This window comes from Castor canadensis, chromosome 13 (genome assembly GCF_047511655.1).
Source record: "Castor canadensis chromosome 13, mCasCan1.hap1v2, whole genome shotgun sequence".
NCBI lineage: Eukaryota > Metazoa > Chordata > Mammalia > Rodentia > Castoridae > Castor > Castor canadensis.
The window spans coordinates 125,066,893-125,080,486 of record NC_133398.1 but is presented as its reverse complement, the minus strand read 5'-3'; the positions used below and the strand labels follow the sequence as shown (position 1 = coordinate 125,080,486).

General features: G+C 46.0%; 1 protein-coding gene across 13 annotated transcripts in view; it reads right to left on the bottom strand.

The window, feature by feature from the left end:
• The window catches only part of Fancc (FA complementation group C), a 184,420-nt gene that overhangs the window by 128,902 nt on the left and 41,924 nt on the right, over positions 1 to 13,594 (bottom strand). Inside the window, exon 1 of one of the 13 annotated variants that reach the window (XM_074052573.1) lies at positions 10,680 to 12,088. The exons of 11 other annotated variants lie outside the window; for them this stretch is intronic. In XM_074052573.1, the coding sequence (XP_073908674.1) occupies positions 10,680 to 10,721 (42 nt within the window). In that variant the 5' untranslated portion in view covers positions 10,722 to 12,088. Of the gene's footprint in view, positions 1 to 10,679; positions 12,089 to 13,594 lie in introns of those variants that run through there. One more of the 13 variants, XM_074052580.1, reaches the window with a different exon arrangement.

Genomic DNA, 13,594 nt, shown 5'->3' with positions numbered 1-13,594 from the left:
TCCTCCCTACTTCTCATTTGCTTCTCTACTTGTCTAATGAGATTTATTCTTTCCTGTATTTTCATGGTTGTGTTCTTCTTCCTCCTCTGTGTGTAGGATTCCTTTAAGTATCTTCTGCAGCATTGATTTAGTGGTCAGGAATTCCTCTAGTTTTTGTTTATTATGGAAGGTTTTTATTTCTTCTTCACATATGAAGGATAGCTCTGCTGGGTTCATTTATCTAGGTTGGGAGGCATTTTCTTTCAGGACTTGAAACACATCATTCCATGCCCTCTTGCTTTCAAAGTTTCTGTTGAGAAATCTGCTGTCATTCTGATGGGTTTGCCTTTACAGGTGACTTGGCACTTCCTTCTTTTGGTTTTCAGTATTCTCTCCTTGTTCTGTATGTCTAACATTTTAACTATGACATGCGGAGGTTCTTTTCTGGCATGGTCTGGAATCCTGAAAGCCTCCTGTACCTTGATGATCACCTTTTTCTCAGGACTTAGGAAGTTTTCTGCTATTATTTTATTGAATATGGTTTCAATTCCTTTAGCTTGCAATACTTCTCCTTCTTTGTATGGCCAAGATTGACAGTCTTTTAGTGGTACCCCAGAGGCCTTGGGTGTTGTTTGTTCTTTACCATTTTTCCCCTCTATCTTCATCTGCATGTTCTCATACCTCTGCCTTATCTTCAGCCCTGATATGTTATCTTCAGTTTGATCCAGTCTACTGGAGAGACTTTTTTTATTTGAGTTACTGAGCTTTTCATTTACTGAATTTCAATTTGATTTTTTCAGTTTCTGTATCTTTATTGAATTCCTCTTCCATGTTCTGTATTGTCTTTCTTATTTCATTCAGCTGAATTTTCTTGGAATTCATTCAGGCATTTGTTCATGTCCTGTTTAATTTCAACAATCATTCTTACATTACTTTTCAAATTCTTTGTCTGAAATTCCATCCATTTCATGATCATTAATGTTTGTTACTGTGGGGTTTTAGGAGTCAGGTTGCCTTTTCCCCCCCATATTTCTTGTGTCTCTGAGTTGGGATTTGTGCATCTGAGGCTAGAATCTTTAATCACCTATAATTTTTCAGTTGAAATACTCTCAATGTTCAGGCAGGACAGTGTATGACTGGGAGTATGGCTGAGTATACCAGCATTCACGTACATGATCTGGGCACCAGGCCTGATCCCTAGCACTGCTCAGGCCAAAGTAAACTAGCTGAGTCTCTTATAGAAGTCAGGTGTCAGCTTCTGTGCTGCTTTCGGTATGGAAGCTTCCCTTCTTTATGCACTGGAAACTGCTGCTGGCTGCAAGGAGCTTTACCGCCTGTGGACTGGGCAGATTCCCACTTGCTCCATCAGCCTCCTCAGTGTGTGTCCCCAGAGACAGCAAGTGTCTAAGCCCTGGGTGTCAGAGTGAGGGAAGCAAAGACAGCACTGAGCTCTGCACTGGCTGGGGGAGAACTGAAGGACCTAGTTGCTCTCCCTGCTGGTCCCAATGCTTGCAGATCCTCCCCAGCATCCCACTTCCCTGTGGGGAGAAGGAGGCTGTGAAAGTCTTGTGATTCACTATACTTTACTCAGGCCTCTCAGTCCCACCTGGCAGTGAACACATACCTAGGCACAGGTCCCATAGGCAGGTCCCAGTGCTTTCACCCCACCTAACAGTTCCCCTCTGTGTGGGAAAGACTGTGGAAGCCACATGAGCTGCAGGGTCTGGCAGACCAGCCAGGCAACTATCACACACGGAATGCAGCTTCCAGAGATGGGCCCAGTACTTTCTGGCCCTGCCCAGCAGTTCCTCTCCCTCTGTGGAAGAGGAGGCTGCAGAAGTCATATGATTTGGAGGTGTGGGCTCAGAGCCCTATCACCTGCTTAGCAACAAACAGGAGGGAGGATGCAGATCCTGGGGACAGGGCTCAGTGCTTTCAGAACCTGTCCACCAGTCCAGTAGTTGGCCCCCCCTGTGTATGTGGGTGGGGGAGGGGGAGTGGTGGATGGAAGACTGTGGAAATCACATGACTCAGGAGGCCTAAGCCTAGGGCCCTCAAACCAGCCTGGCAGCAAGTGGACACCAGGATGCAGTTCCTAGAGTTGGCCCCCAGCACTTTCAGACCCTGACTTCCTGCAGTTTACCTCTCTGTTGGGGGGAGGAAGCTGTGGAAATCACGTGACGTGGCAGGTCTATTCTGGGGGCCCTCTGACCCACTAACCACCAACATACACGGCCAGGAGGCAGGCCCTGAAGACCAAATACTACACCAGCCATGGGCTCAGTGATGTTTCCATGGTGACCCTCACGGGCTGGGACTGCTCCTTGCCTGGAAGGGTAGGGCCTCCGACCTCCATACCCTTTACTGCCGGAGCGCCCAGCTGCTTGAACTTCTCTGCAGGACCATGTCTGACCTCTCCCCTTCTCCACGACCATCTTTTGTGGCCATCATCCACTTACTCCCAGACACTGTGGCAGGGTGTCCCAAGATTCCCTGGGCCAGGATTGTTTTCAAGCTCTGAGGGTATCTCAATCTCAAACAACAGGCCCTCTCTCAAGATGGTGTCTTCCTATAGCTCTCTGCAATCTGGAGAGGAACAGCATTTCTTCACCAAGGCTGGCCTTCCACACTGGAGCAGTCACTGTCTCGTGAAGCCCAGCGCTGAGTTAAGGCTTGTAGGAGGTGTGGGCTAATCCTGCAGCTGGAACTGGCTTGCTGTGATTGCGTCTTCAGCTTCCCTTCTCCCTCCCAGGGAACAGGGATGGGCTTGGAACTGTTTGTGCTTTTCTCCATTGCCTGTTTCCCTGTGATTGTTCTGCTGTCCTGCCATCTCTTTTGGGATTCCTCATGCCCTTCCTCTCTTTCTCTCTTCAGAACACAGTCTCCCCTGTGTTATCTGACTCTTCTCATGCACAGTCAAAACAGTGGACACTTCTAATCCTCCATCTTGCCCCACCTCCTATTATACAATTAGTATGTGCTAATATACATATACACATCTAATATATATACACAAACACATACACATCTTGCCACATTTGCAAAAAGGAGAGCTCCTCTCGTAGTTAAATATGACCATGACTTGAACTGAACAACTGAAAGGGCATAATTTTCAAAAAGAACAGAATGAACAGACAAAATGTGGAACATTCCAACACTGAAACACTAGGCAGAAACTGAAAAAGAAGGAACACTAAACCAACCCTTAAGATGTGATTCTATTTACGTGAAGGTCAAAACCAGGTAAAACTAATTTATAATGGCGACCTTCAGAGGAAGGAAAAAGCACTGCTGGGAAGGAAGGCATGAGTGGCGCTCAGATGCTGGCAAAATTTACAAAGTTTAAGCCACGTTCAGATGCTGCTTAATGTCTGCTAACTTCCACAATCAGAGATACCTTTCAAAACGTCTACACATGCATTATCAGCATCATCCCAGACAGAAAAAAAGAAGAAGGTGTTACAGGATATCAGTGCTAATCAAGACATACAGAACTTGAATCTACTAAGCAGTTTTAAGTTGTTTGACTAGTACGCATCTTCTGTCTTTTTGCCTGAGCTCTCTCCAGAGTCGAGCAGAGATGCAGTCCAAGCACTTGCTTCCTGCTTTCCATCTCATCCTGAAATACTGGCTCCATTTTCCCAGTCTTGCCTCTGAGAAGGAAAAAACCCACACCTTTCTTCCTGGACCCTTACCTTAGCTATGTGGCCAGGGAAGGGACATTTGGTTCTCCACTCTGGGAAGAATGGGCCAGTTCTATGTTCAAGTAGATAAAATGAGGTGACTTCCAGGCAGTTCTAGAGAATGGGGCCAACTCATTGGATGTATGGTAATCTCAGCTTTCTTCATAGGTGGATTAATGTTTTTATCCCAATCTGCAAAGCTATCATAATTGAGAACTGACTATACACTGTTTGATCAATACCAAAATCCTCTGTCTTAGGGTTCTGCCCAGCATTTATGACCAAATTCATTTTACTAGGAGCTGCTACAGAAATGCTTAGTGTCTTTCATTTAAGAAATAAAAAGGTATTCCCTTAACACTCAGTACTTTAGTGTTTTGCATACACACTGTATGTACTAATGTAGCAAAAGCAAACGTCGTGGAAAGTTAGAAGGATATTCACATTTTCCATGTCTTGAGTAATTTCTTTCTTAGCACATTTACCCAGTCCCTAAGGAATCAAAACAAACCATGATCTCACCTCCACATACTCAGACTGAAAACAACAGAAGTTCTTAGTTCCCTAGGTATGCACTTCGAGGAGAAAATTCTGTGTGGAAAGGTGAGAAGGGCAGATACCAGAGTGGCACGAGCAGCCCACAAAGGGTCCCCTGTGTGTGTTCACATTGCTATCTCTGGTGGGCCAGAGGGTCCCTCAGAAGCAGGAGGTGAGGGGAGAGATGACGTCGCAAAGGAAGCCAGCTATGTGGCTTCGCTACAAACAGCAGGGCCTGCTTAGGTCCACTTCCGTTATAAATGGCTCAAGTTGTTTAGTTGCCTGCTAATCCTGTTTTGTACCAAGTCACTATGATACAAAAATATACTACTGTCCACAGGGCTCATGGTCTGAGCCACCATGATGATAATGTAGCTCAAAGTATGGCATGTGGCAGAGACAAAATAGCTTAGGACAAAAGGCTCCTCGTTTCAGTGATTTTGCCCTTTGGGAGAAGGGTGTATTCAAAAACTTCATGAAGAACATGTTTCACAAGGAATGTGGAGTTCAGAGGGGAAGGAGGAAATAAAGGTACACTTGAGTGAGGTCTGAGGAGAGGGGATGAAGAGGGGAGAGAGCACTGAGTGAGAAGAGTCCGGGGCAAAGCACCCCAACTCATTAAAAACAAGAGCCCATGATTTTTATGCTTTTGTGTACTAGTTTACAAAATAAAATGAACTTAAACTGAAATGAATATTCATATGAACATGCAAAACCATTAGAAAGCAAGAAGTGTAAGAGCCTGGCCAGGACAGCCCTGTACCAGTGACTCTCCAACCATTTAGAAAACAAGGTGGGTTCTAGAAGCTATGCTTCAAATGGTCGCCTGAGCACGAGGCAGCAGACTTCAGGAAGGGACCCTGCAGGTGCAGGCAGGACTGCACGGGGTATCCGCTCTACTTTGGTGCTGGGACTGGGGACAGGAGTGGCAGGAGCTGGCAATTCCAGCCTCCCGTTAAAACAGAGAACATAATTTCCCTCTGCTAACTTACGAGAGTTTCCATGATGAAAATAATCTGCTCTATAATTTAACTTAAGATTTTCCCCGTCCCCTCTTAGAACTGCTGTTGAAAGGTATTTTCACATCTCAAGTGGCTGTCCATCTGGGGACATCTTAGAACTCACTCAGTTTTAGTTTTTCTGGAAAGTTTACAAATAATCCCCACTCTGCTGATACGGTGAGAAATCTAGTACTTTCAAAGTCTTGTCAAAGATTACAACTGTGCAGATATTAAGGAAAATATTTTGAGCATCATTCACTCCTGAAGTCATTGCTTAGGAATAGCAGCCAACACTTCGAACAGTATGAGAAATCCTAAGGCAGTCACTTGACTAGTCACGCGTGCTGTGGTCAAGTACCATGTAACAACCGACTAGAGTGGCAACCGGAACAAGAATAGGTGTTTAAAGTTTCATCAACAAAATCCTTTTGTAAAATGAAGTCTCGTATAAAAGGTCAATGCAAGTGGACAGACCTGTGCAAATCCCTATCTGACAAAGACTACAAAGAACTCCATGCAACTCAACCAGGGAAGAGAACTCAACAGAAAAACTGGCAAAGGGCCTGAAGAGACTTCTCCGAAAGTGTACAAATGACCCATAAGCACATGAAAAGGTCATCAGTGACCATAGGGAAGTGCAAATCAAAACCACGACAAAACAGTACGCCACAGGACAGGCCAGCACCTATCAAAAGACGCAGACAAAAAACAAGTGTTTTTTTCAAGAGGCGCTGGGGTTTGAACTCAGGCCTTGCGTTTTATAGGCAGGGACTCTACCTCTTGAGTCATACCTCCAGCCCCTAGAATTACTATTTGATCCAGCAATGCCACTGCTAGGAGTATGCCCAAAAGAAGTAGAAGAGACTCAGAGATTTTTTTTGTACACTGATATCCTCAGCAGGCTTACTCCCACTAGCCAACAGGTGTGAACAACCCAAATGTCCACCAATGAATGAGCACAGTGGCAACTGACATACAGTAGAATATTGTCAGGTCTTGAAAAGGAATGAGATTCTGATACATAAACAGGTGAACCTTGAGAACAGTGTGCTAAGTCAGATCAGGCCGACACTGACCTGTACGAGCAGGCATGACCCCACTCACAGGAGGTACCTACAGAGTCAGACTCCCTGATGTGGACAGGGAGCAATGGAGAGTTACTGCTGAAGGTGGGTGTTAGTGATGTCTATCTAACAATGTGGATTAATTAATGCTCTGAATTTACACTCAAAGTGGTTAAATTGCATGTCATTTGTATATCACCACACATACACACAGGGAAAAGGCAAACTTGGACTAGCTACAGCCATGGCTCCACCACACAGCGGCAGGGAATAAAGCACCCCTTGCATCCAAGCCATGCTGTCCTCCTTGCCTCATCCTCAGAAGTACACACACCCAGCAGCCCTAAGCCCTTGCTTCTTCTCTGTTAAGAGAAGCCATTTTGCCCAGGAATGTTGCTGACACATCTTAGGAGAGGCTGGGATTCTCCAATGCCAGGGGTCAGTCTCAGTTCATGGAGATTGTCAATTTTGGTGCTCAGGACCTCTTTATAAACTTTACTGAAGACCCCGGAGAGCTTTGTTTCTATGGGCTCTACCTACCATGTTAGAAATGGCAACAGAAGAGCTGGAAGCACGAGAGTACACAGGCGTACATCAGCTATCGTGCAATTCCTGATGCTGCCACTGCACACAATGAGGCAATGGCAATGGAACACTTCCTTCCTTCTGCAAGTGTGAGAGGCCAAATATGGACTCTCTGAGTGGTGTCTGGTAAGGAGCACCGTTCTTTACCACTTCCCCTCACATGGTCAACCAAAAGCCCCTTTCTCGGGAACTAAGCACAGATGAGACTCAAGCACAGAAGGCTACAGAATTCATGGTTTACAGAAGGAGAAGAGGCACACCAAACACCAACCCTCAGTGACCATCACCAAGTAGGGGCACAAGGGCCTTGTCAGAATGCTCTCCCCTAATAGGACAAGCATAAAGTTAAGAGGGTCTCGTTTAACTGCAGCTAAGGGGACAGTATTCTCCTTTCCTGGTGACACTGCAGGCTTAATTTGCCTCAACACTGGCCACCTTGCCCCCATGTTTGTGTTTTTTAAAATCACCAGGAAGTGCTTCTGAAAGAAAGAAATGACGCTTTCTTTCCCTCCTGAAAGGAATGAGATTTGAGGACATCTCCGCTAGGAGGAGCTGGACTTTTTCTCTGTTGAGTCAACCGCATGTCACCTCTGAGGCAGCTAATCAGAAACAGACCTGAACTTTGCAGGTAATTCCAGAACAGCCTCAATCTTAACAGAGCCTGGATCTACAAAATTGCAGGAGGCAATGTCGGGTGCAGAGCATGAACAGGCTCTCTTCAGATGACCGTGCAAGCCATCAAGGAAATCTACCCTAGCAGGTTAACTCTGGGGTGTTACTGAGCTCAATTCCTCCCTCCCATGACCCAGTGCCGTGAGGACAAACGCTTTTCCGTGGACCTGGCTTCAAAGCAGGACAATCCTTTGGCCACAGATGCCTTTGGGGCTGGTAGGATAGAGATCCCTGACCTTGTTCAGAGCACCAAAGCACTACTACCCCCACTCAGAAAATACCCCCCATATATTCCAGTTCAAGTAGTAATTACTTTCCTTGCATTCTTGTCTTAACTTATCTGACACCAAGACTGCTGGGTTTTGTTAGACCAGTTAGAAAACTAAGGTGAGTTATTAAATATTAGTTATTAGAAAAATTAGATATCACTTTCTTGCTTTGTCACTAGTAACTGGACTCCAAGTTACTTCTGCCTCTTTCGACCCTGGGTTCCACCAGTAATTTATTACTAAACAACAAAAACATGCAAAGAAGCCCACATATTTATAGGGCCTACTTTATGATAGGAACTCCAAAAAACATTGCAAATGAAAAGATGGCAATGTTCCCTGCTCTCAACAGGAAGCCAGGACCTGTGAGCAGATGGAATTTAACAAGTAGTGGGAAAGGCTGGAAGAAACAGAAACATGGGGTTCGGCAGGGACCCCCAAAGTGCCCGGAGCTCTAAGCCAGCACTGGAGTGTCAGTGCTCCAGACAGAAGCGATGCCTGATCTAAGCACAGCCACGGCACAGAAGCAGGAGCGAGCCTGGCCAAAACACCGAATCCAACAAAGGTTGCTTAGTGCACTTCACAGAGCAGTGGAGTGACCCCTCAATCCGTGCTTCTCAAACTTAAACAAAAACTACTGAGAGCTCCCAGGACAGTTTAAAAGCCTTTCTACTTTGTTAGATGAGTGTTAACAAACATAACTCAAATGAAACACTGGGCTTGTAACTCTTACAAAGCTACAAAATGAAAAACTGTACAAATTAACAAATTACTCATTTTCACTAGTGTTAACAGATTAACAGAATCTGACAACAAGTATACAAAATAAATAAAATGTAAATTGACCACACTGAAGCAGTATGATCCATGGTGCTGGTCTAACATGAAGATGTGGTCCTGTCTGCTCTGTTGAGTCAGTGGCTACTGCCATATTGGGGGCGGGGGGAGGACAATCTGTTACTGAGCTCAGACACAGTATTTACATTGTCACCTCCTGCTTTTGTGATACCTTCCAGTGTTTAAAATAGTCCTCCTTGGCGCCAATACAAGCGACTGTAGGCACTGAACTCAAGACACTATCTGATTAGAATCACAGGCAACTTAGGTGTATGAAAATATGGTTTTTAAAAAATTACCCACAAAATGAAAACTCTAGGTAAAATCTGTGTGGAGAACCACAGCACCCTAACAAATCCCGCCTGCTTAATACCTTGCACCTTTCTGGGCCTGCAAGCCTCAGAAGGAGTTTAAGGAAGTGTGCGCTGTGGGCCACTGAGCCCACACAGGAAAGCATTCTTGTGGTCAACGTTTAGTACTACACAAAACCAAGTATCCAACTCTATTTCCTTTAAACTCTCAACCCACATCACTTCCAGTTAAGATGGCAGGACAAATTCACTCTCTGCTGGACTCTCCCTACTTTAAACACACAGTAACCAGAGGGGAGTAGAAAGAGAAAAAAACCGAAAGGATGCAGGCAGCCTAGGAAATACAAACACTTCTTGAAGAAGATACGGTAGAAACACAAAGACTGAGTCCCCGAGGGAACAGCAGTGTGCTTCCCATGCTCAGGAGCTTTTCAAACGAGGCAATGCAGCAGGAGGTCGGGTCCAGAAGACTTGGGGTCTGAACAGCCAGAAAGTACTGTCAGGGCCTGCTTGAGGGCAGGTGGAGACGAGAGCCCTGCTCCCTTTCTGTTCCTGAAAGCAGGCTGGCAGCCTCCTCCTCGGCTCCTCAGAGCAGTGGCGGGGAGCATGCTGACACAGCCAGCAGGACCAGGAGCTGGGTGAGGAGCAGGACCACTGCCCGTGCAACAAAAAACAAACCACCACTGCCAAACCTGCTTCTGGACCGCGGCCCGTGGAAGCCAGGCAGGGAGGACTAGAGGCCGCAAGACTGAGCAGAGAGGGAGAAGGAGGTATAAAATGAGTGAACACACAAAAACAATAAGAAGCCTATCTTATTCAAAACATGCCATCCAACCAGAGTTCTAAGGCATGTGAAGAAATCAAATGCCAGTAAAGGCAACTAACAAAATCAGTTATTCGTTAGGTCACAATTCACTTCAGAGGAAGTTAATCGTTCTAACAAAGTAAGTACATTTAAGATACTAAAAAAAAGGTCCCAACAAAAGAAGTGTATCTAAGATGCTAAAAAAAAAAAAAAAAGCTAATTTAAGAATAAGAAGTTATAAAAACAAAAAGGCAAAATAAAATGAGATGACTAAAAAAAGAACCAACTGTGAATTGTGCAAATGAGAAATACAGTCATTAAAATTTTCAAGTCAGTATACAAGATACTTTAGACTGGACAGAACTGAAGAAAGAATTGGTAAATTTGAAGATAATACTACGAAATTTATTCAGCATGGAAAGGAAGAAAAATACAAAAGTGCAAGTAAGAAACACAAAAGACAGCGCTGCAGTGTCTAACAGGAAAACGAAGGAGAGGAGAAATTCATAAAGACAAAGGCTGAGAATACTCCAGAGAACATGCGTCCTTGACGTGAAAGTCCACCTAAGTATCCAGAAGGCTGGTTAAATAAGCAAACAAGCAGAAGAGTAAACCAGGAAGCAAATCCACACAAGCTGCAATGCACGATTAGTGCTTTAGAATCAGAAACAGAGTCTTAATCCCAGGAAGCGCCCAACTTGCCAAAACACACTGAACTTCCTCAATCAGCTCTGGCACCACGGCCAGACTGCTGAGCTCACCAGGGCCTGGAGGGTGGCCTCTGGGGAGAACAGGTGACAGAGAGGTCAATGAACACATGCAGGCAGATCCAGAGTCCCACGAGGTGAGGGAGCCGCCCTCACAGAGACCTGGTGAAAAGCAAGAGACTGTTCTCCCTGGAACAGAGGCTGAACAGCATTTAAATTTCTTCCTCACCTGCCATGCTTCTGCCACCACCACCAAAGGTGTCTTCACCATCACGGTGTCACGACCAACCGTGAGCAAGGAGCTCACTGAACAACAAGGAAATAAGGCAGTGGCTGGCGGCGGCAGGGTTCACAGTCAGCGCTACTGTCATCACACATGTTGTTCTACTGCCATCTTCTCTGAAGCTAACAGGACGGCAACATACAGAAACAAGAATGACAGCCACATTACGTACAGAGGAGCTTCATTTGGGAGATCACAGGTGAATCACGATTTTAAAAAACGGTCTTGGAAAACTAGCAACCGATTATACATCACAAATGTCTGGATAAAGGCTAGAGTCACTAACTTTTTTCTTTAACAGGTGAGTGAACCTCTTATTTCAGGCTCCCTGGTAAACAGAGTCCAGACAAGCTAGAGAGGTAAGGCCTGCATTCACCACCTCACTTCCAGACAGACGGAACAACCTCTCTCCTGCCAGCATGCCTGGCAGAAACCCAGGGGGATCCACAAGGACACAGCAAGAACCAGCCACTGAGCTCACCTTCCTGGACACAACATTGAGCTGTGGCACAAGAGCACCACCTACTGAAATAGTTCCAGGGGACAGCTCAGTCCACATACTGAAAAATGGCTCAGGAAATAGGATTGTGAAGGGATGGACTTCAAATGCTTCCAACCAGCTGGTTTTAAAACCAGACAGTGCTTGCCAAAGACCTCCTGAAAATACACAGTGTCCTTCTTACTCCTCCCTCCTTCCTTTAATCACGCCAGAAAAGCGAGCCTCCTTCCCTCCCCGCAGCTGTAGCTATCTCAGTGAGTCCTGCTGCTCCTGGATCCCTCTGGCCGCCGCCGTTTTCCAGGGGAGCAGAGAAAACCTCCAGGGCAGAAGTACTGCTCCTCTCACAGATGTGGGGAGGGTCTCTATAAATCAAGTCCATCGGTCACATTTTAAGCCCTGTAAGACACAGTGCTAAGACTGGGGACTGGTGGTTTTTCAGAGTCATTAAAAGACTATGGCAACCTCTCCTCTTCTCTCAAGGAGCTTAACGTGAACAAGGAAGCTTCTGCCCAGCCAGCTGGGGGTCAGGCGATCTATTAATAAAACAGCATACAGAAGAGAATACATAAGAAAAGGCAGCACATGGGGTGTATGAGGAACACAAGGCTGCCTCTGTTCTGCTGGGATTTACGCATACAGACTGTAACTACAGCTAGGGCCATAAGAGGGTCCTTTCTAGAGCCTGGCGGGGCTCACCTAAAGCCCTGGGAATTGCCGAGCACAAAGCCCTGACCTAGACGCACTTGAATGACTCACTCCAGCCTGTTCATCAGTTAGCTTTGTTGTAGTTTATTGGTCTGGCAGGGCACTCTCAGCCGCCGTGCTCTGACCTCGCTGTGCTGTACCTCGCTTGCGGTGAGGCAGGAGTGCACACTTGCTCCCAGGCCTGTCTGCGCACCCAGCCTTGGGCGTCGCTGTGAGGACAATCTCCCCAAAGTGCAGCCACGGAAGAAATAGTGGTGCTGCCCCACTGCCAGGCACCGCACACCTGCAGGACTACAGATTGGCTAATTTGCAAATCACAGAAGTGTCAAAACAATAAATGCGTTCGTATTTACTATAATTACTTCTTCCAATCACTAGCATGAAGGAAGGGGGGAAGGAGGGAGGCAGAAAGGAAAGTCATTAAAAAGAATAACAACGAACGGCCATATTTGTAACTTTAAATGACTTAGTCCTAGTCCAAATATAGTTCCTTTGTCTATTTCCCTCCTGTCCCTGTGCCTCCCTTCCTGTGTAGATTTCCACCTCAGCATTTGGAAGGAAGGGCCTGTGCTAGCATGGTCATGGCCCCATGCTGATACTGGGGTCAACAACAGAGCACATGTGCAACCTGGTCCCGTAGGGTCCCACACTCTCCGTGGATGCCCACGCAATGACAGTCACCTAACAAGGCATTTCTCAGGTTTCCCCACTGGTAAGTGACATGACTGTGTAAAACATTTGAGTGGTAGTTCCTGAGTTTCACCTTTCATTGTCACAGGGAAAAGAAACTTGTAAAACCATACCTTTATTCACTAAAAACATTTCACAAGGACCAGACGTGGTGGCTCAAGCCTGGAACCCTATCTACTTGGAAGGCTGATATTGGGAGGATGGCAGTTCAAGGCCAGCACAGGAAAAAAGTTCATGACACCCCATCTCAACCAATGGCTGGGTGCAGTGGGATGTGCCTGTCGTTCCAGCTATGGGGGAAAGCACAAATAGGAACACCGCTGTTCCAGGCAGGCCTGAGCATAAAGTGAGCCCCTATCTCAAAAATAACCAGAGCAAAAAGGATTGCTGGAGTGGCTGCAATGGTAGAGCACCTGCCCAGCAAGTGAGAGGCCCTGAGGGTCAAACCCCAGTACTGCAAAAAAAAATTAAATTCCCAAGGACTCACTGTGTGGAATTTTAGATACCTACAACTCCTGCAGGACACGGGCGTTGTGTCTAACGTCAAGTGCTAGGTCTGCAATTGTTCATTATGACTGCTCTCAGGGCAGCTCAGCACACCATAACTTATGAAGGGTAGTGTTCACATGTTCATTCAACAAACACTCACTGCGTGACTACTGTGTGCTAAAATCCCCAGCACAGAGTCCCTGCCTCAGAGCCAAAGTCTAGAGTGCTTTTCAAATTGCAAGTTGTAAAGTCAATTAGTGTACAGCAACCAAGAAATTTATTTTCATAATGCAGTGAAGACAAAACAGAAAATGTCAGAGTGTGTTACACATGAGAAAGTAGGTGCTGTTTGGCAAAAGTTTCCTATCAAAAAATATGTATGCCCTAAACAGTTCAGAAAGTGTGTGTCTCCCATCCAAGTACTAACCAGGCCAACCCTGCTTAGTTTCCGCGATCAGATGAGACGGGTGTGTTCGGG